The sequence below is a fragment of the Chiloscyllium plagiosum genome, unplaced genomic scaffold (genome assembly GCF_037043375.1).
Source record: "Chiloscyllium plagiosum isolate Xiang-an unplaced genomic scaffold, Cpla_swu_hap1 HiC_scaffold_22, whole genome shotgun sequence".
In the NCBI taxonomy this organism is placed as follows: Eukaryota; Metazoa; Chordata; class Chondrichthyes; order Orectolobiformes; family Hemiscylliidae; genus Chiloscyllium; species Chiloscyllium plagiosum.
Genome location: NW_028270160.1, coordinates 49,499,110 through 49,526,250, shown reverse-complemented (window position 1 = coordinate 49,526,250; position 27,141 = coordinate 49,499,110). Strand labels below are relative to the sequence as shown.

Genomic DNA, 27,141 nt, shown 5'->3' with positions numbered 1-27,141 from the left:
CCCACAGACGCTGCCAGATCTGCTGAGTTTTTTTCCAGCAATTTCTGTTTTTGTACCAGAATTTTAAGGTCCAATTTGCAATTCACCTCTTCTGCAAGTCTACTTCCTGCAAACAAATACCGTTCTTAAAACAGAAATCTAAGGACATGGATGAAGAAGTTCAGAGTGGGAAGCTGGTAGACTGGCATTAGGTACTATCTTACTTGCTCATGGTTACCCTGCTCTGTAAGCCATTTGTGAAAAGCTTATTGTGCCACCTCCATCCCGTTCCTACAGGATATTAATCTGATCTTGTTAAGCTTGTTCCTATTCAGTGAGTTTTTCTTATGATCCCTATTATCGCCCCATTTCTCTTGGAGGCATTAACCCTTTGGTGATATAGTGCTGGTGATGTAGTAGTTTCTCCCTCAAGTGGCCTTTTTATGTGTGTGAATCCATAGAGTGAGTGTCAACAAACTGTTTTGCATGCAGATCATCAGATCTCCACATGGAAATGTAAGCTGTAAAGAGAACCCAACCAGGCTGCGAAGATGGGTTAAGTAAGTGGGCAAACTAGTGTAATGAGGTTCATTAAATCTTGATTAAATTATGTGAACCATAATGATGTAACCAACCACATGACTCATCAGTAAGTGAGAAAGCTAGATTGAGTATGTGAAGAGAGAGGTCTTAGACACTGTAATAGACGGCTGTATTTGATGACCTATTATGTATGAAGAAATACATACAGGAATGATATACCTGTTAGAGTTGGAGAACCTTACTTAAATATAAGGTGCAATCACCCTCAGGTTGTATTTGTGCAGCCTGAGTGAATTATTTCGCTCAGAGGTTTGTGAATCTTCCAAATTTTCTACCCTAGACAGTTGTGATACTTCAATGTGTTCTTCAGGCACTTAATAGGGTAGATATGGAAAGGATATTTCCCCGTATGGTAGGGTCTCCAATCAGAGGACATAATCTTAGGGTGGGCAGATATAAGAGATGGATTTTCTTCTCTCAGAGGATGTTAAATCTGCAAGGGGCTGTAAAGGCTGAGTCTTTACATATACTCAAGGATGGGATGGACACATTTTGACTCTCTGACTCTAGTAAGGCATCAAGAGTTATAGTGAAAAGGCAGGAAATGGAGTTGAGGATGATCAGATCAGTCATGATCTCATTGCATGCCAGAGCAGACGTGCTGAGCTGAATGATTAAATTAGATTAGATTCCCTACAGGTGGAAACAGGCCCTTTGGCCCAACAAGTCCACACCGACCTTCTGAAGAGTAACCCACCCAGATCCTTTGCCTGCTCCTACAGCTTATGGTTAGAGGTATTTAGGGCTGAGATTGATAGGTTTTTGTAAACTCTGGAAATCAAGGGAGTGAGCAGGAAAGTAGAGTTAACGCAAAAGATCAGACTTTAATTGGGTTGAAAGATCGAGCAGGCCTAATAACTGAATTGGTTTGTCCTGTTCCTATTTCTTAGCTCCTTATCTTCCTTCTTACCGATCAAGTGAACTTTTCAATGGACCATCGAACGTAAATAATGAGCATAGACTCCAATTGTGAATTTTCCATTATCTATTTTAGAGATGCTGTGTCATTTCTAATGCCCAAATCCTATCCTGGCTGAAATTGGAAAATGATTTGGACCTTTAACTTCTGTGGGTTGATGTTGAATGGACATGTTGCAACTCATTAAAACAAAGAAAGTTGTTTGTAAATTGAATAGACTTTTCACAATAGTGAGAAAGTTTGATTCTATAAAGAGTTGGTGAGCAGAAGACACAAATTGAAAATACATAATGAGACAGTCTTTGCAATATGAGAAAAAACTATACAGTAAATTATAATGGACTGAATTATCTAAGAATTATTATTCAAACAGTGATTAATTGTTCATGTAAAATAAGTAGGTAAGTATTCTGAAGTGTTTGATAAAGATGGTGAGCAACTTTGGTTTTAAATTGTATAAGCTCTGTAGAATTCACAGGTAGTTATATTAGCACTTGTGTAGGTTTTACTGTAACTACTATTATTACTAAAATAACCAAGTCTGCTAAAGTCATTTGAGATTGTTCAATCAAGTATATTCCTTTATAACCTGAGTATTTATACTGGTCATAGAAAATGTACATAGCCTCAGGGTGCTGTATTCAGTGGTTTCACAGAAATGAATGTCCATACTTACAATGGTATCTCTTATTCTTATCTGTACGCTGGTGAGAATCACACCTTTTTAAAATCGAAAGATCTTTGTGTTTTTTGTTATTGCTTGCATAACTTCAGACAGGCCATTTAGTTCCTTTTTATTGGCAACATTAAGATTGGAACAAGAGAGCTATCATTGTGAAGCTGCATATGGATAAGTTTGACAATTTTTGGTCCTTTTTTTAAGGTAACTACTTGCTTGTTCACAATACGCTACAATATTGATCACTGTTGACACTTGCCTGAGCTGACAGTGATAGGCTCAAGCCCCATTTATGGATTTAAGCACAATATTTAGCCTGGCATGTCAGAGTAATTGTGGGGATTCCTGCATTGCCAAAGATGCTCTGTTTTAGTTGCTAAATGCATCCCCATCTGTCTGCCCTGGTGGATGTGATGGTTCTTGTGGTGATATTTGAAAGGTAGGAGAGGTCCCTGCATTATCTGGATCAACTTTCCTCACACAATCAGCATCAGGAGGAATATTGATTGTCTGTTCAGTCATTTGCTGCTTTTGGAATTTGCAGTGCCCACGTTAGTTGCTAGGTCTTCAAAGCAAAATGGTGAGATCTTGACATTGTGTGACAGTGTTAAGTAAGTGAGAGGAAGTCAGTGGCCCATTTTACATCCTTTTGATTTCCATGATCACTGCTGACTCTCTACCATATATACATTTTTTTGTTCCAGGGAATGATCTACCTAGTGCTGTGACTACTAAAGTAATTAATAGGCTGCACTTTGGGACTTCCAGTTGGGTGTTATGTAAATGACAGTTCTTTAAGATCCCCAAGACATACTACTTCCTGTTCTCGGTGATTTTGTCGAACTACGTCATTGTTGTTTTTACACTATCAGTATTTTTAATTTGGGATTTGAGAATATGAAAGAAAAAGTTCTCCAAGAAATGAAGAAAACAATGACTGGAGTTGAGACAACCAATAAGAGGGAAGAACGTACTTGAGCTTGCCCTCTCGAATCTATGTGTCATAGCTGTTGCCTTTGTCCATGTTGGTATTGGTAGCAGTGACCATCGCATAGTCCTGTGGAGATAAAGTCAGGTCTTCACATTGAGGGCACCCTCCAGCATATTGTACGGCATGGCTGTGGAAAGAGGGATTGATATCGAACAGACCTAGCAACTCAAAACTGATCATCCACAAGGCCCTTTTGGTCATCAGCATGTAGTCACAATCTGTAGTTCTATATTTGACCTGTAGTTCTATATTTGTAGTTCTATATTTGACCTATCCAACACTCTACCATTGCCATCATGCTAGAGGGTCAACCATGGTTCCAGCAAAAGTGCAAGAGAATGTGCCAGGAACAACATAATTCTGGATTAGTGGTGCTGGAAGAGCACAGCAGTTCAGGCAGCATCCAAGGAGCCTAAACTGCTGTGCTCTCCCAGCACCATTAATCCAGAATCTGGTTTCCAGCATCTGCAGTCATTGTTTTTACCTCAGGAACAACATAACACATACTTAAAAAATGAAGTGTTAAGATAGTGAAGCTGTAATGCAGGATAAAACATGTAAGCTAAATCGTAGTGGAAATGCAAGAGGGCTAAGTGATTTCAAAGCTAATGAATCAGGTCATAGCCCTGCAGTTCTGTCACATCCAGCTATGAATAGTTGAGAACAATGAATTTGATGAGGGAGCTCCTCAATGTTCCTCCTCAATGATGACACAGCCCAACACATTCTTTTTATTGTTTCATAAGATGTGGACATCGCTGATCAGGCTAGTATGTATGACCCATCCCTAATTGCCCTTGAGAAGGTGGTGGTGAGCTGTTTTCTTGAACCAATACAGTGCATACGGTGTAATACACCCGTAGTACTTCTAGGAAATCTAGCATTTTACCCAGTGACATTGAAAAAGCAGTGACATATTTCCAAATCAGGATGATTTTTGGCTTTGGGAGGAGATTGCAGGTGGTGGCATTAGATCATTTATTCTTAGCTGATTGGTTTTATTCAAATAATGTGCAAGGTTATGGGGAAGACCAGGAGATTGGCTTTAACTATGAATTTCATTTGGAGAGACTGTGCAGATACAATGGATCAAATGGCATGCATCTGCCCCGTAATGATTCTGTGATTCCTATACATCAGCTGCCCTTGTTTTCCAGGTGGTATAGGACAGGAATATGGAAGGTGCTGTTGATGGACCCTCAGAGCTAATGAAGGAATTACTAAGTGCATCTTGTGAATGGTACCCAATATTGCTGCCATACATCAGCCAAGGCAGAAGTTAATGTTTAAGGTAGTGGATGAATTGCTGAACAAACGGGCTGCTTTGTTCTGGATGTTGGGCCTCTTGAGTACTGTTGGAGCTGCTGTCACCCAGGCAATTGGAGAGTATTCCATCATTTGTGTCGTGTGAATGGTGGACGGGCTTTGGGGAGTCAGGAGGTGAGCAACCCCAGACTCTGATCTGCACTTTTAGCTGCAGTATGTATATGGCTGATTTAGTTCAGTTTCTGATCAAAGTAACTCGCTGGATGTTGATAACAGGGGAATCAATCATGGTAATGCTGTTGAGGTTCATGTGGAGATCATTAGATTATCTCTTAGTGGAGGTGGTCATGGTCTGGCACTTGTGTGGCGTGAATGTTGGCAGGCCAAGACAGGACTTGCTTTGTTTGTTCACCGTCTGCTTCAGTGTTTAAGGAGATGTGAATGCTGCTGAATATTATGTAGTTATCAGTGGACATCCCCATGTGACTTTAAAGTGGAGGGAAAGTCATTAATGAAGCAGCTGAAGGTGGTGGGTCTGGGAATCTTTACTGTCAACTTGAACAACATTCCCCACAGGCCCACCAAGAGTCTGCACATGCTGAAGGGTGTGCTGACATCGTACCAACACATTCACTTCCAGTTTCTGAGGGGTGCAGCTCTGAACTGGCTGAGCAAGCCATTTAGTTGTCACAAACTACTCAGACTAGAATGAATGTGTAATAGGTCAGCATTACCGTGGGGTTGGGTTTGGGTTTGCTACTGCTGTTGATGGGGGTGGGGGTATGGTGGTTTAAGCTAACTTGGCAAGGGACTGGAATATGGAGTGGAGATACAGCAGTGGGTGATCCACAGACAAATGCAGATGGAAAGCCAAGTCTGTCCGACAGGCAGAACGTACTTTTCAATTAAGCCACAAGGGAACCTGGCACGGTTAAAGGGTTTTATTTTAATGCAGGGAATCTTGTGAGTCAGGCAGGTGAGTTGAGGGTATTGTTTAACACATGCGGATATGATAGAAAAAGGAAGAGAGAGGTCAGAGTGAACATATGCCCCTTAGAAAATGAATCTGAGGAGATAGTTCTGGGGAACAAGGAAGTGGCAGAGGGGTTAAGCAGATATTTTGCATCAGTCTTGACAGTGGAAGATACTTCAAACATCCCATTCATACGAAAGAATAGAAGAATTGGTTGCATTACCCATCGCTGGAGAAGCAGTATTTTACTAACTAACGGAGGGGGTAGGGGGAACAATAAGTCCCCTGGTCTTGATAGCTTGTCTTTATGAACTTCATCAAAAGGTTTGACAGGGTTCCACCTGATAGACTGGTTAGTAAGGTTAGATCACATAGGATCCAGGAGAGCTAGCCAGTTGGATACAAAATTAGGTTGAATGTAGGAGACAGAGGTAGTGGTAGGGAGTTGCTTCTCGGACTGGAGGTCTGTGACCAGTGAGGTGCTGAAAGGATCGGTGCTAGGTCCACTGCTTTTTCTCATTTTTTAAATGATTTGGATGTGAATACAGAAGGATGGTTAGAAACAGATGACAACAAAATGGGTGGTGTAGTGGACAGCGAAGAAGATTATTTCAGAGTCGAACAGGACCTTATACAGTTAATGATAGGTCTCTGGGGAGTGTTGCTAAACAAAGAGACCTAGGGTACAGGTGCATAGTTCCATGAAAATGGAACTGCAGGTAGATAGGGTGGTGCAGAAGGCATTTGGCAATCTTGCCTTCATTGGTCAGAACATTGAGTATGGGAGGTGAATGTCATATTGTGGCAGGACATTGGTGAGGCTATTTTTAGAATACTACATAGAATTCACCCTTCTTTGGGAAGGATGTTATTAAACTCGAGAGGGTACAGAAAAGACTTACAGGACTGGAGGGTTTGAGCTATAGGGAGAGGTTGAATAGACTGGGGCTACTTTCCCTGGAGCATAAGAGACTGAGGTGGAACCTTATAGAGGTTTATAAAATTTTGCGGAGCATGGATAAGGTGAATAGCCAAGGTCTTTTTCCTAGGGTGGTTTAAGGTGAGAGGAGACAGATATAAAAAGGACCTGAGAGAATGCATTTTTATGCAGAGGGTGGTGCGTGTATGGAATGAGCTGCCACAGGAAGTGGTGGAGGATGATGCAATTACAACATTTAAAAGGCATCTGGATGGGTATATGAATACGAAAGGTTTAGCGGAATATGAGTCAAGTGGGACTAGGTCAGATTGGGATGTCTGATTGGCATGGACGAAGTGGACCAAAGGGACTGTTTCAGTGCTGAATGATTTTATGATTCTATGGCTTGCATCAGAGGATCCGAAAATAATTAGCTACAGAGATAATGGTTGTATTGGTTATAATACAATTATAACCATTTGTATTATAATTGTTTAATTATAATAAACATTATAATGTTTATATAATATGGGTAAGTGCCAGAGGTTTGGAAAGATGGCCCTATTCATAAAGGGAAGGAGGCAAAAAGTGGACAATGGTAGGCTGATCAGCATACCATCTATTTTGGAAAAGTATTGGAATTGATTATTAAGGAGGTACTAGCAGAACGTTTGGAAAATCATAATTTAATCGAGCAAAGTGAGCGTGGCTTCATAAGAGGGCTATCATGTCAGATTAATGCATTAGAGTTTTTTAAGGAAGTCTCAACCAGAGTGGATAGAGGGGAACCAGCAGAGGTGTTGTATTTGGACTTCCAGAAGGTGTTCGACAAGGTACCTCACAAAAGGTTAAATCATAATATAAGGGTCCAGGGTGTTGGAGGTGGTATATTTGGCATGGATAGAGAATTGGCTGATGGGCAGGAAACAGTGAGTCTTTTTCATGTTGGTGACCTTTAACCAGTGGTGATCTACAGGGATCAGTGCCGGGATTGCAGCTGGTTACAATATATGTTAATGACTTGGAGGAAGGAAGTGTACTGTAGCCACATTTGCAGATGACACAAAAATAGGTGGAAAGGCAAGTTGTGAAGAGAATGCAGGCAGTTTACAGAGATATATTGACAGGTTAAGTCAGTGGGCAAAACATTAGCAAATGGAGAATATTGTCAGAAAATGTGAAGTTGTTCACTTTGAAGGGGAGAGCAAAAGAATGGAGAATTAAAATGGAGAAAGCTACAATACAAAGGGACTTGGGGTAACTTGTGCACAAAACACAGAAAGCTAGCACACCGGTGCAGCAGATAATCAGGAAGGCAAATGGAATATTAGCCCTTATTTCAAGGGGGTTGGAGTATAAGAGTAGGGAAGTCTGACTGCAGCTGTGCAAAGAGTTGGTGAGACCACTTCTGGAAGAATATGAGCGGTTTTGATTCTTTATTTGAACCTTGGTCAATGGTTTATGTGAATGTTAGGTAGTGAGTGAGCAGATGGGAGGCAGCTGAATACAACCTTCACCTGTATCCTCAAGCAGCCTTTTTATCACAGCCCTTCAATAGTAGGAAATAAAATTGACTTTTTCTCTCTGTAGGCCAGGGTTCCTAAGGCAAGCTCTGGTACCTCTTTCAGTATATTCACTCCTAACCAACTAATTAATTACAAATCAGACATTGAACTTGAAATACTCTTGGTTTTTAAAATGTGGTAGCTATTTTGTTTTGAATAATCTTTATTTACCATATAATTTGAAGGAAACAGGAAATAGTTTTGTTCCTTTATTAAAAATGCCAGAAGTTCTTTTTTTTGCTTATCCCTGCCTTATCACTTTTTTTCCACTTCAATCTTAGTTGACTGGCTCAGTGTGGAAAATATTATTTTCATTCCATATTGAAATCATTTGATGGTGTGCCACGTGGGTATTTATTTCACAATCCTTTGTTGTGACTTCCCCAGTGCTCCTGGAGAATGTAACAGCGGGAAACTATTACGACACTGGTGTTTCCAAGATAAAACTATTCTGATTACAATAGTCTCTGATATGTGGAAAAAAATCTCTCTTCATTCATTATGATGTTATGTGTGCTTTGTGATGCCCTGCAGTTATTTAAATGTAAAATGATTTAAAATGTTCAATAACTTGCATCTTGCACTGTGTTCACCAAGCACTTTCTTTTTCTGCAAAAGATGTGGAACTAATGTTACTGAACAATATCACAACTGGGCAAATGTCACCAGTGGTTAGATTACATCAAATATCGGTATTAGCTCAATAGCTGATGGGCTTTCTGAAGGACTTGCATAACTTCATAGGTCTTTGTGCAACAGTGGAAAAGTTCATGCAATTTAGATTGATCGTTTGATGAGATTCTAGCCTTGAAGTCACTTGCTGCCAACTGTTAACATAGATGGGAAATTTTTATACATCTGCTAGCACATTTTACTGCTTTTCAGGTGTATCTTTTCTTCCGTTTGGCATATGTTAGACAAAAGGTCAGACTGAGAATTAAGCTGACTTTTGTTAGCTTATGTTCACTTGGCATACCCTGGGTGTTGTCTGGTCCATTTTTAAGTCTATTCATCTTAAAATTTTTGAGGTTTATTGATATTCTGCCTTGTGAATTAAAATGACCTCTGGCAGTTTATATTCTTATTATGGGAGAAGCTGAGTTTCACACCATTATAGATAATGTAGATTTTTGTAGATTTGTTTTTTTAAAAGGTCCATCGTCTTGGTGTATATGGTGAAATGACAACCTGAGAGCATTATAATGTGACATCCACAGAGGGCTGTTGAAGGCAGTGTGAACTCGTTATTGCAGGTTTACCTACAATATACCGGGTTGGGAGAGGGATTTTTCAGGTGACAGGATTGATTTTGTAAACACAGTGAGCCTCATTCACAAAATTAATTTGCTCTGGATTGGATTTGTTGCGTTTAATTTTGTCAATAGGTTAATTGAAAACAAGGGAGTACACTTCTGTGAGGACTAGTGAGCTGTTTAGAGATGCTGCAAAGCTGATATAGTTCACTGAAGGCAGGGTTGGGGTAAGAATGGCAGGCCGAAGTGTGAAAGAGACATCAAGAAGCACGTTATGGTTAGAGGGATGAGAGAAGCTTTTAATATTGCGCATTGAATTTTAATTTCCATTGGATTAATTGCAATATTCACAATTTCAGGATGCCTACTGTATTAACTTAATCATTGATTTATGCCACATATGTACTTAAGGACAATATTCTGCTTGTCTTTGTACCACTATTACCAGATGGTTCTACAGCTGTGGTGTGACCTTCTGTAATCCTAAGTGATGAGTGAAACTGTGTTATCTTCTACCGATAACAGGTTTGCTCTTTGTCTGATGACAGTACCATCTGTCTGATGTTATACACCAAGCTGTATAGTAATGACACATTTGTAGCCTTTCATATAACATACAATTATTACTTCCATTGTATTTCACTCCATACTAACCCTTTGAACCATTAATCACTGTTGAATTATTTTAGTAGGCAATCTCTCAATTTCATCACATTAGTTCTAACCTAATTGTCAAGAACTCTAACACTATTGAATGCTCTTTTCTTGGTTTCAGTTGTGCTTCCCCTTTTTCTGTTTCCATTTTCTCAATGTGTTTTTGTTTCTGCTTCTGTGTACACACTGCTGTTCGTGCGCTCTGTGTCTTTTCATGTCCCCTGAGATGCACATGCACCCCTCCTTATTCATTTGGATTGGTTTGGCTTTTTTTTGATTGTTGAAAGAAGAAACATTAGATCTACACGGCATTCTTCTGTTGGGACTTAGTAAAAAGTGAGGACTGCAGATCAGAGTCCAGAGTATGGTGCTGGAAAAGCACAGCAGGTCAGACAGCATCTGAGGAGCAGGAGAATCGACGTTTCAGGCATAAGCCCATCATCCAGATGAAGGGGTTATGCCCAAAACATCAATTCTTCTGCCTCTCGGATGCTGCCTGGTCTGCTGTGCTTTTCCAGCACCACACTCTCGACTTTTGCTGGAACTTAATCCAATTACTTTTTAAAGACTGAATAGGCAAATTCTGGCTTATACTAGACAATCCTTGAGATAGAATTACTTTCTTTGCTTCTCCCTTATTTTTTCCTGTTTCTCTCTGTCTCTCTCTGTCTCTCTCTCTCTGTCTCTCTTCTCCCCCCTCCCCCTTTAGCTCAGCCCATGTCACAAGACATTGACTCCCCTTCATACCAACTCTGTCTTTGGATTTGCTTTACAGTATGTTGCTTCCCTGTGCCAACCCCATGTATCCAGTTTGGGGAGCTGGCTGGGATGATACACTCGGACTTGCTTGTACCTGTTGCTGGGTTCTTCTGTAGTAAACAGGAACTGGGAGTGGGACTCCCAGTTAAGAGACAGAAGCACTACCAACCTGCGCTCCACAATTGTACTTCTCTTGCAGAATAAACTTGTGCAGGAGAATGACGTCACTCCCTGTTTTCCAAAAATGAGTCAGGTGTCTCAAGACATGTCATGCACTTGTCTCCTTTGCAAAAGAAAAATCCTACTGTTATTTACTGTGACATCCTGCGTGGCATTGAGTGTACCAAACATCCTGACTTTTGTTCTTTTTCAATTCAACCAAAAGTATTCTAGTTAGATGAAAACGTGACATTGCAACTTAGCACAGCCCTCATAATTGTCTCAAATGTTTGACCCAGTATATTACTTTCAGAGTCACAGAGATGGTAAAAGAAACGTCGTAGACATTTGCAGCACTTTAATGCTGTGGCAGTGAAGGGAGGGAGTATTCAATATCTTTTTGGCGACTTTAGTAAAGTGCAAGTGTCTGTCTAAGATACGAGGAGGATTCTTGGTGCCGTGAAGTCGTTGATCATCCAACTGAAAACTGAAATGGGCACATTGGACTTCAGGTAACCTTCACACCCAAAGACTGGAATATGCAGCACTCTCACTCAAAGCTGATTGGTTGTCGAATCAGACTCTGAGCTCAAACTCTGAGTGTGGAGGTTGCTTTTAGAACCTTTTAGGTGAAAGCGCGGACTGCAGATGCTGGAGATCAAAGTCGAGATTAGAGTGGTGCTGGAAAAGCACAGCAGGTCAGGCAGCATCCGAGGAGCAGGAAAATCAACGTTTCGGGCATAAGCCCTTCATCAGGAATCTTTTAGCCTAGAGGGTTGATTGTCAGCAGACTGATATCTTTATGACTATCTTGTTTTATTTAGGATCAGAACACGTAGAGGTTTTTAAAATTCAGGCCATTTCTTTTTGGATTTCATGTTCCCAAATTCAGGATCTTCCTTTCTCTTGTTGGAAAAGGAATACCTGATGACTGAACTGTGGTGAAGTGGGTTACAATACCGGTTAATCGTGGCAGGTTAGGGGTCAGAGACTCTGACACTGTACAGGGGAACAGGATTGTTCCCATCGAGGGGTGCAGCCAATCGTGTGAAGTACCTGGATGGCAGTGAGATCAAGTGACAAGCACCTTTGACGTGCAGTCAAAGCAGCCAACGTGATCATTGAGTTCATACGCATGTTTTCTAAGCATTATATTTTGTTTTGAAATGTATAATTATATTGTCACAGTGCCATGCAGGTTATTTACACAATACAGCCCATTGTTTACATATAGTACATAGCTTGGCAAAGGCAGCTAGGCTGTGCCTGGCTTTTCAATGATCCAGGTAGCTTATATTCATGTTTACCAAGGAGGGAGGTGGGGAACAAAGGTTTTAGATGCATTACTCTAATAGTTACATAGCTTCCATCCCCTTCCCAACACAACCCTTTGCTCTCTGTCTGTCTGTCTGTCTCTCTCTCTGTCTCCACCCCCCACTCCCCCAACCCTACCACCTGCTCCTTTGGCTGTGAGCTAATACGTATAATATGTTTAAACCAACAGTTCTTATTTGTATATTTTACATTATCCAGCACCACTAAATCCCACATTGACAGATCAGTACACACAATCCTGTTGTAATCCTGTCTCAGTTGGTTAATGATACATGGGCTTTATAAAACACTTTGACATGCTACCATTATCAGAGAATACAATGGTGAAAGGTGCAGCCTGGGATGTTATTGGGCTTGATAAGTGAATGGTTGAGTCAGAAGAGGCAAAGTTGAAACAAGCAGCAGCTCTGTGGAAAGTGCCGCACTTGTTTTTTTTTAATACCTGTAATAACTGCCGTATGTCTGATGCACTTCCTATTAACGTTTTGCAAGTTAAATTTGCATGTCACATTCATAAAGGAACTGGTACTGTTGAACCTTATCATGCTGAATAGACATTATCCATTCTAGTGAAGGTGCTGTACTGCCACCTGGTAGTGGGAGGGTAAAGTTATTGTTTATAAGGTTTACACGGGTAGATACTGTTATAGATATTTGCTAATCAGCCTGTTACACAGGTGGGAATTGAACCAAGGCCTTTCTGGCTCAGAGCTAGGGACACTACCACTGCATCAAAAGAACCCTTCGGATTCGATTATACATGTTATACGTTGGGCTGGCACAGTGGCTCAGTGGTTAGCACTGCTGCCTCACAGCACCAGGGACCTGGGTTCCATGCCACCCTCAGGTGACTGTCTGTATGAAGTTTGCATATTCTCCCTGCGTCTGTGTGGGTTTCCTCTGGGTGCTGCTCCCACAGTCCAGAGTTGTGCAGGTTAGGTAGATTGGCCATGTTGTCGTGTGCAGACTACACACTGCCCATAACTTGCTCCATTGTGTTGGAGAATCAGAGCATAAATCACAGAAAGTGTTAGTTAGACTATACAAAACTTTGGCTTGCTTCCACCACTTTAAGAGCTGCATTGAGACTGATGTTTTGAACTGCCGGGATGGATGTTCTGACCTGTGAGGGGATGTAAAGAGGCCTTTTAACTGTGAAATAGTGGAGAATATTATCAATTTCAGGTAGATATTGTAGAAATTGTGAAAGGATTTTTATGAAAGGATTTTTATGAAAGGATTATGAAAGGATTGGACACTCTGGCAGCAGGAAACATGTTTCCGCTGATGGGTGAGTGCCGAACCAGAGGACATAGCTTAAAAATACGGGGTAGACCATTTAGGGCAGAGATGAGGAGAAACTTCTTCACCCAGAGAGTGGTGGCTGTGTGGAATGCTCTGTCCCAGAGGGCAGTGGAGGCCCAGTCTCTGCATTCATTTAAGAAAGAGTTGGATAGAGCTCTCAAAGATAGTGGAATCAAGGGTTATGGAGATAAGGCAGGAAGATACTGATTAGGAATGATCAGCCATGATCATATTGAATAGCGGTGCAGGCTCGAAGGGCTGAATGCCTACTCCTGCACCTATTGTCTATTGTCTATTGTCTAAATTGTTTTGTCAGGCAAAGTGCATTAGCAAAACAGGCACAATTTTCTTTTCCCTAAGAGAACCTGGATTCTTAGGATTATTTGGGATATACGGGTACAGATTTGTAAAATACATCTAGTCATACAGTATGGGCCAACATACTGCCCATAACTTGCTTCATTGTGTTGGAAAATCAGAGAAGAATTCCCTGAAATTAGCATGATATTTTTCTCTTCTGAATGTTTTCAGCTGTTTTCCCTCAAAATCATCCTTTGTTATTGCAAAATCTAATATTCAAAATGAGGGTGGATAAGCTTTATGGCTCTGTCTTGTCTTTGTAAATGTTTCTATTTTACTTACGATTAGCTATAAAAATATTTATTGACCTTGTCATAAGGGTAACATAGTGTATACGTAAAGTATAAACAAATGGGATTTATTAATATAATTGTAGTTTGACTCTTGTCTGACTACAGCATGAATACATTTCGTGGAAATTTATTTCCGATGAATCGATATCAATTTGAAAATCTCTAAACTTCTTTTGATGCTGAGTGTTTCAGTTCTCAGTGTTCCTCATTCTCTTCCCAGCTGGTAAATGCCCACACTTGTGCTTTGCAGTGAATTGAACACTGCAAGTGGGAGAATAATTAATGTACAATGTTCATTGGTATCATTAATTAGAAAGGTTCTATGATTGTGGTTGTGCAACGGAGAGATGTCGTTTGATGAAGAACCTTATAATATGTACTTTTCCCTCCCCCTCAATAGGTGAGGTCAGGAATGAATACATTTGGTGGAAACTCTAAAGCTAATTCCTACACCAATATGGAGTTTGATCAGCCATTTACATTCACCAGTCTGGTAATATCTTATTTGTTGTTAATGATATAGTGGTCGATGGTTATTATGTTTAAAATGTTTAAAACTTTATTTTTTTTTAAAGATGTCATTTTTTTTGTCATTAATATAAATGATTTGGATGTGAGCACAAGAGGTACAGTTAGTAAGTTTGCAGATGACACTAAAATTGGAGGTGTAGTGGACAGCTAAGAGGGATACCTCAGATTACAACAGGATCTGGAGCAGATGGGCCAATGGGCTGAGAGGTGGCAGATGGAGTTTAATTCAGATAAATACGAGCTGCTGCATTTTGGGAAAGCAAATCTTAGCAGGACTTATACACTTAATGGTAAGGTCCTAGGGAGTGTTGCTGAACAAACAGACTTTGGAGTGGAGGTTCATAGCTCCTTGAAAGTAGAGTCGCAGGTAGATAGGATAGTGATGAAGGCGTTTGATATGCTTTCCTTTACTGCACAGAGTATTGAGTACAGGAGTTGGGAGGTCATGTTGCGGATGTACAGGACATTGGTTAGGCCACTGTTGGAATATTGTCTGCAATTCTGGTCTCCCTCGTCTCAGACGAATGTTGTAAAACTTGAAAGGGTTCAGAAAAGATTTAAAATGATGTTGGAGGATTTGAGCTATAGGGAGAGGCTGAATAAGCTGGGGCTGTTCTCCGTGGAGCTTCAGAGGCTGAGGGGTGACTTTTTAGAGGTTTATAAAATCATGAGGGACATGGATAGGATAAATAGACAAAGTCTTTTCCCTGGGGTGGGGGAGTCCAGAACTAGAGGGAATAGGTTTAGGGTGAGAGGGGAAAGATATAAAAGAGACCTAAGGGGCAATACGTGTATGGAATGAGCTGCCGGAGGAAGTGGTAGAGGCTGGTACAATTGCAACATTTAAGAGGCATTTGGATGGGTATATGAATAGGAAGGGTTTGGAGGGATATGGGCCGGGTGCTGGCAGGTGGGACTAGATTGGGTTGGGATATCTGGTCAGCATGGACAGATTGAACTGAAGGGTCTGTTTCCATGCTGTACATCTCTATGCCTCTACTGGTTTGGATCCCTGTCATTATGTGCAGTTGTAATTTAAACTAAGTTTTCCTATATGTTGTTTATTTGATGATTACTTATTAGCTACCTTTTATCCAACCCGAAAGATCAAGTGTTTTTCTGTATTTCTTCCTTTGGCACTCCCTGCCAACTACAGTAACATGCAAGTATGGTATTTTACTTGAGTGGAGAGGCTGAATGAAGTCGTTTGGAACTTTTAATGTAGGGAATTCATTATTAGCTTGGAAAGAAGTTGTATAAATGCAAGGAATTATTGTTGCTGGTATGCAATACAATGTGAGTCATTTCAGGTTTTATCTAATTGATCTGTAAAGTTACAGAATGTAAATAATACCTTCACTTCAGAATTCACAGAGCCATCAGTTTTGCAACATTAATGTTCAGGGATCAGCTTTTCAATCAAACTCACTGGTGGAGGATCAGTGTGGATTTGATGGGTTGAATGGCCTGCTTCCACACTGTAGTGATTCAATGATTGTAAGTCCGTCCAGCAGAATTGACTCGGAACGCACTACTCTTACGTCAATGCTCAGTCAATGTTCTGCAATTAAACTTTTACCACATTAAAATACCCTAGAGTTTTCAAGAAGGGTGGTGGGATTAAACCTGACTTTTTAGCTTTGATTTTAGACTTAAGGGGAAGAGAGTGTCAAGGGAAAATGTCATTGTGAGGTCAGGTAAGCTGAAAGATGAGGTTTCCCCAGATGCCCTGCTGAACTTAACTGCATCATGACTGTAAATTGACTTCTTCGGTGTTCCCACACAAAGGCATTGTGGTCGGCCTGTGGTCTCTCAGGCAGAAGTCTGCTCCATGGGACCAAAGATTTTGTGTATGCAGGTGTGGTTAGAGTTAAGAGAGACCAATGGTTTCCAATATAAGGGGTGGGGAGGAGAGGGGAAGAGTGGAGAGGTGAAGTTGTATGGTGAGGGGCACAGGTCCACTGGTTGTTCGGGAGAGGTGTGGTGGTCCAGTTGGCTGGGGGAGAGTCCCATAAAGAGGTGACGCAATTGCCAGGGGCATGTCAGACACCGGTCAGAAGGTGTACATCGATACGAAAGAGAGGATGCGGAATAAACCAATTATGAGTGTGACTGGGGGAATTTGCCAGGTGGATTGATGAACTCCGAGGAAGTACTGCTCCTCCTGGCCCACTAGTATGCTGTTTTAGAAAATGTAAGGGGTGATGGATTCTCAGGGGAATGTAGCACGAATAGCCAGTTTCTGGTATTGAGACTGGCTCTAATGTAATGAGAGGTACATCGGGTTCCATGTGATCAATTGTGTGAGGAGACTCTCTAGTCCGAGGTACAGATACACGTTTCATGTGGGGTAAAAACAATCACTGCAGATGCTGGTAACCAGATTCTGGATTAGTGGTGCTGGAAGAGCACAGCAGTTCAGGCAGCATCCAAGGAGCTTCAAAATCGACTTTTCGGGCAAAAGCCCTTCATCAGGAATAAAGGCAGTGAGCCTGGAGCGTGGAGAGATAAGCTAGAGGAGGGTGGGGGATAGGGGGAAAGTAGCATAGAGTACAATGGGTGAGTGGGGGAGGGGATGAAGGTGATAGGTCAGGGAGGAGAGGGTGGAGTAGATAGGTGGAAAGGAGATAGGCAGGTAGGACAAGTCCGGACAAGTCATGGGGACAGTGCTGAGCTGCAAGTTTAGAACTAGGGTGAGGTGGGGGAAGGGGAAATGAGGAAACTGTTGAAGTCCACATTGATGCCCTGGGGTTGAAGTGTTCCGAGGCGGAAGATGAGGCGTTCTTCCTCCAGGCGTCTGGTGGTGAGGGAGCGGCGGTGAAGGAGGCCCAGGACCTCCATGTCCTCGGCAGAGTGGGAGGGGGAGCTGAAATGTTGGGACACGAGGCGGTGTGGTTGATTGGTGCGAGTGTCTCGGAGATGTTCCCTAAAGCGCTCTGCTAGGAGGCGCCCAGTCTCTCCAATGTAGAGGAGACCGCATCGGGAGCAACGGATACAATAAATGATATTAGTGGATGTGCAGGTAAAACTTTGATGGATGTGGAAGGCTCCTTTAGGGCCTTGGATAGAGGTGAGGGAGGAGGTGTGGGCGCAGGTTTTACAGTTCCTGCGGTGGCAGGGGAAAGTGCCAGGATGGGAGGGTGGGTCGTAGGGGGGGCGTGGACCTGACCAGGTAGTCACGGAGGGAACGGTCTTTGCGGAAGGCGAAAAGGGGTGGGGAGGGAAATATATCCCTGGTGGTGGAGTCTGTTTGGAGGTTCTGGATTAGTGGTGCTGGAAGAGCACAGCAGTTCAGGCAGCATCCAAGGAGCTGTGGCCAGCAGTGAAAAATCAGCATATCTCAGAGAGGGTGCAGAATGTTCTCAGGGGGCAGAGGGGCCAGCAGGAGGCCATTGGACAAACAACATAGGAAGGGAAAAAGGTGAGATTCTGAAGGGAGATTACAGAGAGTTAGGCAGGAATTTAAAAAGGAGGTCCTCAAGAGTAGTAATATCTGGATTACTCCCAGTGCTACGAGCTAGTGAGGACAGGAATAGGAGGATAAAGCAGATGAATGCATGGCTGAGGAGCTGGTGTGCAGGCGAAGGATTCACATTTTTGGATCATTGGAAGCTGTTTTGGGGTAGAAGTGATCTGTACAAGAAGGACGGATTACTCCTAAATCGGAAGAGGACTAATATACTGGCAGGGAGATTTGCTAGAGCTGCTCAGAAGGATTTAAACTTTTAAGGTGGGGGAGTGGGACCAAGTGAGATAGTGAGGAAAGATTTCAATCTGAGACTGGTACAGTTGAGAACAAAGGAGAGTCAAACAGGGCAGGCAGGGACAAAGCAGAGAACAAGGTAGGACTGACAAATTAAACTGCATTTATTTCAATGCAAGAGGCCTAACAGAGAAGGCAGATGAACTCAGGGCATGGTTAGGAACATGGGACTGGGATATCATAGCAATTACACAAATGTGGCTCAGGGCTGGACAGGACCAGCACAGCCTAATGTTCCAGGATACAAATGCTACAGGAAGGACAGAAAGGGAGGCAAGAGAGGAGGGGGAGTGGCGTTTTTGATAAGAGATAGCATTACAGCTGTACTGAGGGAGGATATCCATGGAAATACATCCCGGAAAGTTATTTGAGTGAACTGAGAAATAAGAAAGGGATGATCACCTTACTGGGATTGTATTATAAACCCCCCAATCGTCAGAGGGAAATTAAGAAACAAATTTGTAAGGAGATCTCAGTTATCTGTAAGAATAATAGGGTGGTTATGTTGGGATTTTAACTTTCCAAACATAGACTGGGACTGCCACAGTGTTAAGGGTTTAGATGGAGAGGAATTTGTTAAGTGTGTACAAGAAAAATTTGTGATTCAGTATGTGGATGTACCTACTAGAGAAAGTGCAAAACTTGACCTACTCTTGGGAAATAAGGCAGGGCAGGCGACTGAGGTGTCAGTGGGGGAGCACTTTGGGACAATGACCATAATTCTATTAGTTTTAAAATAGTGATGGAAAAGGATAGACCAGATCTAAAACTTGAAGTTCTAAATTGGAGAAAGGCCAATTTTGATGGTATTAGGCAAGAACTTTCAAAAGCTGATTGGGCGCAGATGTTCGCAAGTAAAGGGACAGCTGAAAAATGGGAAAGAGATAACAAGAGTCCAGAGAAAGTATATTCCTGTTGTGGTGAAAGGGAAGGCTGGTAGGTATAGGGAATGCTGAATGACTAAAGAAATTGAGGGTTTGGTTAAGAAAAAGAAGGAAGCATATGTCAGGAATAGACAGGATAGATCGAGTGAATCCTTAGAAGAGTTTAAAGGCAGTAAAAGTATACTTAAGAGAGAAATCAGGAGGGCAAAAAGGGGACATGGGATAGCTTTGGCAAATAGAATGAAGGAGAATCCAAAGGGTTTTTACAAGTACATTAAGGACAAAAGGGTAACTAGGGAGAGAATAGGCCTCTCAAAGATCAGCAAGATGGCCTTTGTGTGGAGCTGCAGGAGATGGGGGAGATACTAAACAAGTATTTTGCATCAGTATTTACTGTGGAAAAGGACATTGAAGATATAGAATGTTGGTAAATAGATGGTGACATCTTGAAAAATGTCCATATTACAGAGGAAGAAGTGCCAGATGTCTTGAAACGCATAAAGGTGGATAAATCTCCAGGACCTGATCAGATGTACCCTAGAACTCTGTGGGAAGCTAGGGAAGTGATCGCTGGGCCTCTTACTGAGATATTTATATCGTCAATAGTCACAAGTGAGGTGCCGGAAGACTGGAGGTTGGCTAATGTGGTGCCACTGTTTAAGAAGGGTGGTAAGAACAAGCCAGGGCACTATAGACCAGTGAGTCTGATGTTGATGGTGGGCAAGGTGTTGGAGGGAGTCCTGAGTGACAGGATGTACATGTATTTGGAAAGGCAAGGACTGATTCAGGATAGTCAACATGGCTTTGTGCGTGGGAAATAATATCTCACAAACTTGATTGAGTTTTTTGAAGAAGTAACAAAGAGGATTGATGAGGGCAGAGCAGTAGATGTGATCTATATGGACGTCAGTGAGACGTTCGACAAGATTCCCCATGGGAGACTGTTTAGCAAGGGTTAGATCTCATGGAATACAGGTAGAACTCGCCATTTGGATACAGAAAGGGCTCAAAGGTAGAAGACAGAGAGGGGTGGTGGAGGATTGTTTTTCAGACTGGAGGCCTGTGACCAATGGAGTGCCACAAGGATCAGTGCTGTGCCCACTACTTTTCGTCACTTATATAAATGATTTGGATATGAGCATAAGAGGTACAGTTAGTAAGTTTGCAGATGACACCAAAATTGGAGGTGTAGTGGACAGCGAAGAAGGTTACCTCAGCTTACAACAGGATCTTGATCAGATGGGCCAATGGGCTGAGAAGTGGCAGATGGAGTTTAATTTAGATAAATGTGAGGTGCTGCATTTTCGGAAAGCAAATCAGGGAAGGACTTATACACTTAATGGTAAGATCCTAGGGAGTGTTGCTGAACAAATAGACCTTGAAGTGCAGGTTCATTGCTCCTTGATAGTAGAGTCACAGGTAGATAGGCTAATGAAGAAGGCGTTTGGTATGCTTTCCTTTATTGGTCTACTTTTGAGTACAGGAGTTGGGAGGTCATGTTGCGGCTGTACAGGCCACTGTTGGAAATTGTGTGCACTTCTAGTCTCCTTTCTATTGGAAAGATGTTGTGAAACTTGAAAGCGTTCAGAAAAGATTTACAAGGATGTTCCCAAGGCTGGAGGATTTGAGCTATAGGGAGAGTTTGAATCGGCCAAGACTGTTTTCCCTGGAGTGTTGGAGGCTGAGGGGTGACCTTATAGAGATTTAATAAATCATGAGGGGCATGGATAGGATAAATAGATAAAGTATTTTTCCCTGGGGTGGGAATTCCAGAATTAGAGAGAATAGGTTTAAGGTGAGAGGGGAAAGATATAAAAGAGACCTGAGGGGCAACTTTTTCACACAGAGGGTGGCACATGAATGGAATGAGCTGCCAGAGGAAGTGGTGGAGGCTGGTACAATTGCAACATTTAAAAGGCATTTGGATGGGTGTATGAGCAGGAAGGGTTTGGAGAGATATGGACCAGGTGCTGGCAGGTGGGACTAGATTGGGCATGGATATCTGGTCGGTATGGACCGAAGGGTCTGTTTCCTTGCTGTACATCTCTATGACTCCAAGATTCTAAGCAGTGCAGCACTGCTGGGGGGGTTAGCCTAGGGGAATGATTTCATGGATTCATTCCTCACCCACCTAACCTGTCCCGTGGTGTCCAGGGATGTGCAGGCTGGGTGGGTTAGCCTTGGGGAATGCAGGGTTACAGGGGTAGGGTGAGGGGGTGGGGCTGGGTGGGTTAGCCTTGGGGAATGCAGCGTTACAGGGATAGGGTGAGGGGGTGGGGCTAGGTGGGTTAGCCTTGGGGAATGCAGGGTTACAGGGATAGGATGAGAGGGTGGGGCTGGGTGGGTTAGCCTTGGGGAATGATGGGTTATAGGGTGAGGGGGAGGGGCTAGGTGGGTTACCCTTGGGGAATGATGGGTTACAATGATAGGGTGAAGGGGTGGGGCTGGGTGGGTTAGTTTTGGGGAATGCAGGGTTACAGGGATAGGGTGAGGGAGTTTGGCTGGGTGGGTTAGTCTTGGGAAATGCAGGGTTACAGGGATAGGGTGAGGGGGTGGGGCTGGGAGGGTTATCCTTGGGGAATGCAGGGTTATAGGGATAGGGTGAGGGGGTGGGGCTGGGGGGGGTTTAGCCTAGGGGAATGCAGGGTTACAGGGGTAGGGTGAGGGGGGTGGGGCTGTGTGGGTTAGCCTTGGGGAATGCAGGATTACAGGGATAGGGTGAGGGAGTGGGGCTAGGTGGGTTAGCCTTGGGGAATGCAGGGTTACAGGGGCAGGGTGAGGGGGTGGGGCTAGGTGGGTTAGCCTAGGGGTATGTAGGGTTACAGGGATAGGGTGAGTGGGTGGGGCTGGATGGCTTAGCCTTGGGGAATGCAGGGTTACAGGGGTAGGGTGAGGAGGTGGGGCTAGGTGGGTTAGCCTTGGGAATGCAGGGTTACAGGGATAGGGTGAGGGGGTGGGGCTAGGTGGGTTAGCCTTGGGGAATGCAGGGTTACAGGGATAGGGTGAGGGGGTGGGGCTAGGTGGGTTAGCCTTGGGGAATGCAGGGTTACAGGGATAGGGTGAGGGGGTGGCGCTGGGTGGGTTAGCCTTGGGGAATGCAGGGTTACAGGGATAGGGTGAGGGGGTGGGGCTGGGTGAATTAGCCTTGGGGAATGCAGGGTTAGAGGGATAGGGTGTGCGGGTGGGGCTGGTGGGTTAGCCTTGGGGAATGATGGGTTATAGGGTGAGGGGGAGGGGCTGGGTGGGTTAGCCTTGGGGAATGCAGGGTTACAGGGGTAGGGTGAGGGGGTGGGGCTAGGTGGGTTAGCCTTGGGGAATGCAAGGTTACAGAGATAGGGTGAGGGGATGGGGCTGGGTGGGTTAGCCTTGGGGAATGCAGGGTTACAGGGCTAGGGTGAGGGAGTGGGGCTGGGCGGGCTGCTCTTTGGACAGTTGCTGGGGACCCGATGGGCCGAATGGCCTGTTTCGCACTGTAGGGATGTTATGATTCTTTACGTTGCTGAGTTTCATGAATTGTTGAGATCATGTTCACCAAGATTGACAGTTACAATGAAGGCCTCAATATAATCTTTAAAATTTAATTTATAGTAATCTACTTCTTATGGGTGAATTGGTGACTCAGTCCTACTTCCCATTATAATTGAAATTGGGCCCAATGTCTGCTGATGTCCATCTTCTCCTGATCAGATATTTATTTGGCCACAGGCTAACTAGGTCAAAGCTAGGCTTTTCATTTCCGATAGGTAGTTAATTCCGATAGAATTAACAGCATCGTGACCAAATGGGCAAGATGCAGATTCTAGCTAAAGTGGTTCCACGCAATGACCCTCCAAACACCAGCCACAGGAATGTGACAGGTGCATTTTTCAAACCGAGTGGCTATTGAAGTTAGATTGAAGATGTTGGGACTGCTCTCCTTGTGAGAAGATGGCTAAGAGGAGATTTAATAGGGGTTTTCAAAATCATGAGTGGGCTTGACAGAATAAATAGGGAGAAGCTGTGTCTACTTGCAAGAGAAAAAAGAAGAACACAGGTCCCGTTTGATGTGCAAATGAGGCAACGGTGGTATTAAAGACCTTTTTCACACAGCAATTAGTTAGGAGTTAAGGTTGCAATGGAATGCATTGTTGGAAATGTGGAGGAGGCAGGTTTGATTGGAGCATTCAAGAGGGCATTGGCAGACTATCTGAGCAGAAATACGTGTAGTTATGTGGGGAAAAGGCATGAGATTGGCTCTAGGTAATCGAACTAGGCACTGTGGGCTGAATGGCCTCGTACATTGTAACATTTCTGTGATGCAATGGTTCTGAGCGGCAAGACAGTAGGTGAGGATGGAATTGACGGTGCTGTAATTGTAGAAACTGTCGATTTGTTAGATAATAGTCAGTCGAAGCCCAGAAAAATGGTCTAAAACTACAAAAGGGCAACAATTGTTTGGACAGATCCCAACAAGAAGTTAGTGGAGGAAAGAGAAAAATGGGTGTGCAAAATTAATGTAAAATACTCTCATCAATAGTTAAATGAAATAAGTGAAAATTCATTTTTGATTCAGATATCTACACATATGAGGGGTGACCTTATAGAGATTTATAAAATCATGAAGGGCATGGATAGGATACATAGACAAAGTCTTTTCCCTGGAGTGGGGGTGTCCAGAACTAGAGGGCATAGGTTTAGGGTGAGAGGGGAAAGATATAAAAGAAACCTATGGGATCTTTTTCACGCAGAGGGTGGTACGTGTATGGAATGAGTTGCCAGAGGAAATGTGGAGGCTGGTACAATTGCAACATTTAAAAGACATTGGGATGAGTATATGAATAGGAAGGGATTGGAGGGATATGGGCCGGGTGCTGGCAGGTGGGAGTAGACTGGGTTAGGATATCTGGTTGGCATGGACGGGTTGGACCGAAGGGTCAGTTTCCTTGCTGTACATCTCTATGTCTATGAGATATATAAAAAATATTTTGAGCCTGGAACTTCTAAAGCGAACTGTTTCTTTCATAATTCCATCATTGACATACTAAAGTATTTTGTTTTTATGGATTTCAAAGGGAATTTGAGAGGGGTTTTCTGGGTCATTTATGAAATGTGACCCACTGAGGCTGTTTCTAGCTCAATTTTTTTAACAAAGTGAACTTGTGATTCCACAGAAAAAACTGGCTACTCCCAGTCACACGGATGTCACCTTGTCACCACAAGAGCGAGTGAGGGTTCTCACCAAAATGGGTTGCAACATTGAAATCAGTGAGTGCATTACACCTCGCCGCTATTTCCGGTCTGGAGTCGAGATGGTCCAAATGGCAGCTGTTTACCTGGAAGAAGGAAATCTTGAAAATGCTTTTGTCCTTTACAACAAGTTTATAACGTAAGGAACATTTCGCTAATGAATTTCGTGTTAATTTTCAAGAGAGCTTGTGGCCTTTCTGATTGTACAGCAGCATGGTAGCTCAGTGGTTAGCACTGTTGCCTCACAGCTCCAAGGAGCCAGGTTTGATTCCACCCCTGGGTGACTGTCTGTGTGGAGTTTGCACATTCCCCCTGTGTCTGTGTGGAGTTTGCACATTCTTCCCGTGTCTGTGTGGAGTTTGCACATTCTTCCCATGTCTATGTGGGCTTCCTCCAGGTGCTCCAGTTTTCTCCCACAGATTAGGCAGATTGGCCATGCTAAATTGCCCATAGTGTCCAGGGATGTGCAGGCTAGGTGCATTAGCCATAGTATACATCTGGGGTTATGGTGGCAAAATAGGCTTTCCGGGTCTGGGTTGGAGAGTCAGTGTGACTTGCTGGGCTAAATGGCCTTTATCCCCTGTAGGGATTCTATGATTGTACAAGAGTCGAGAAGAAATAACTAAAAGGAAGAGAGTAACTTTATTTATGACTTTATTTTAATGCACATGCAAATCAAAATACCTACTTTAAGCTGATGGTCATTAATGCTGTACAAACATATTTTTGCAGTTTGTTTGTAGAGAAATTACCAAAGCATCGTGATTATCAAACATGTGCAATACCAGAAAAACAGGATATTCTGAAAGTAAGTGTAACTTTTTTTATTCATAATATTGTCAGGAACCAAAATTTCCATTGGTGTTGGAAGAGCTCTGAAAATGGTGAATGAGGCCTGAGTCCCGAATTCCCATTCCCATTCCTGTACCTGGCAAGTTATGCCACTGCGAGATAAGGGCGCTAACCATGATGAAGCATTCACAACCTTTCCAGCTCCATTTGGGACTAGGCATTTCAGATCCCCAGAACTTTGATGGAGTTGGGATGGTTTTCCAGGAGAGGTGGCTCATCAGAAGAGTCTTGGTGCTTGGTGAACTCCAATCTGGAAACAGGAGCTTGAAGCAAAGGCATACATTCAACATTTATTTTCAAAACATTGCTCTTTTCACCTACTCATAAAACTGTCAATTGAACACAGCCAGTGAGCGTCTTATTGAAGAACCCTTCAGTTCAACATAAATAAACATACAGGCATTAGAAAGCTCTTTAAATATTGGCCAAGTTATTAATATGTAATGAAACTGTCAATCAAACAAGCTAGCAGTACTCTTAGCAACAATGTATACAGCCCCTTATGGGTCTTAATGCATTGGTCATTCTTGGAGTTTGATTCAGCATTCAGAACGAGACCATCTAGCAGCCCCATCAACAGAAGCAGGCCGATGGTCATACATTTGTTTTGCCAGGTCATTTCATTATGAATGTTTAGCTGAGCTCTTGGAATGATGAATGCATCAAGCGCTGTGGGGGCTTTTTGCAGAGTTGTGTCAGGAAAATTCCCAATTCCTGCTACCTGTCTTGATGAAAATTCAAGATTAGAGTGGTGCTAGAAAAGCACAGAAGGTCAGGCAGCATCTGAGGAGCAGGAAAATCAATGTTTTGGGCAGGAGCCCTCCAGGGTGGAGACAGATAATTGGGAGGGGATGGGGTTGGGGAGAAGGTAGCTAAGAGTGCAATAGGTGGATGGAGGTGGGGATAACCCAATGTGTTTACAATAATGTTAGTCATTTATAAATTGCATCACTTTTTATCTCCAGCAATTTATCGGCACTGTTGTTCAGTGGTTAGCACTGCTGCCTCACAGCACCAGGGTCCTGGGTTCAATTCCTGCCTGTCTGTGTGGAGTTTGCACATTCTCCCCATGTTTGCATGGGTTTCCTCCCACGATTCAAAGATGTGGGAGGTGAATTGCATGGTGAGTTGGCCATGCTAAATTGCCCTCAGTGTTAGGTGCATTAGTTAGGGGAATGGGTCTGGGTGGGTTTCTCTTCGGAGGGGCGGTGTGGACTTGTTGGGCCGAAGGGCCTGTTTCCACACTATAGAGAATCTAATCTAATCTAATTCTTGTAGAAAGATGATCAATTTAATGATAAATGCATATGGTTATTAATCTTTTATTAACATATCGCCTTCAAAAGAAGTGTTGTGGTAGAATTCATATATCCTTCAAATTTTCCTTGTTACTTTCATTTTTTTTAGATTAGATTACATTACAGATTAGATTAGATTACATTACAGTGTGGAAACAGGCCCTTCAGCCCAACAAGTCCACACTGACCCGCCGAAGCGCAACCCACCCATACCCCTACATTTACCCCTTACCTAACACTACGGGCAATTTAGCATGGCCAATTCACCTGACCTGCACATCGTTTTGGACTGTGGGAGGAAACCGGAGCACCCGGAGGAAACCCACACAGACACGGGGAGAACGTGCAAACTCCACACAGTTAGTCGCCTGAGGCGGGAATTGAACCCGGGTCTCAGGCGCTGTGAGGAAGCAGTGCTAACCACTGTGCCGCCCATGTTATGCTAGTCCATTGATTTCCCATCAGCATCAGTCCCTTTCCAACTCAGAGAACCTACTAATCAAGGCACAGCAGGTTCATTTAGCCTGCACTTGAGGTGACCATTGAGGTGACCCTTCAGAATGTCAGAGCTAAGG

The 27,141-nt window shown here is 43.1% G+C and overlaps 1 protein-coding gene across 4 annotated transcripts in view; it reads left to right on the top strand.

Moving 5' to 3' along the window:
* Nucleotides 1-27,141, top strand: part of stambpl1 (STAM binding protein-like 1) — a 62,468-nt gene that overhangs the window by 2,495 nt on the left and 32,832 nt on the right. For all 4 annotated transcript variants that reach the window (XM_043712409.2, XM_043712414.2, XM_043712410.2 and 1 more), the window contains exons 2-4: nucleotides 14,413-14,505; nucleotides 24,341-24,555; nucleotides 25,149-25,224. In XM_043712409.2, the coding sequence (XP_043568344.2) occupies nucleotides 14,425-14,505; nucleotides 24,341-24,555; nucleotides 25,149-25,224 (372 nt within the window). In that variant the 5' untranslated portion in view covers nucleotides 14,413-14,424. The remainder of the gene's footprint in view (nucleotides 1-14,412; nucleotides 14,506-24,340; nucleotides 24,556-25,148; nucleotides 25,225-27,141) is intronic.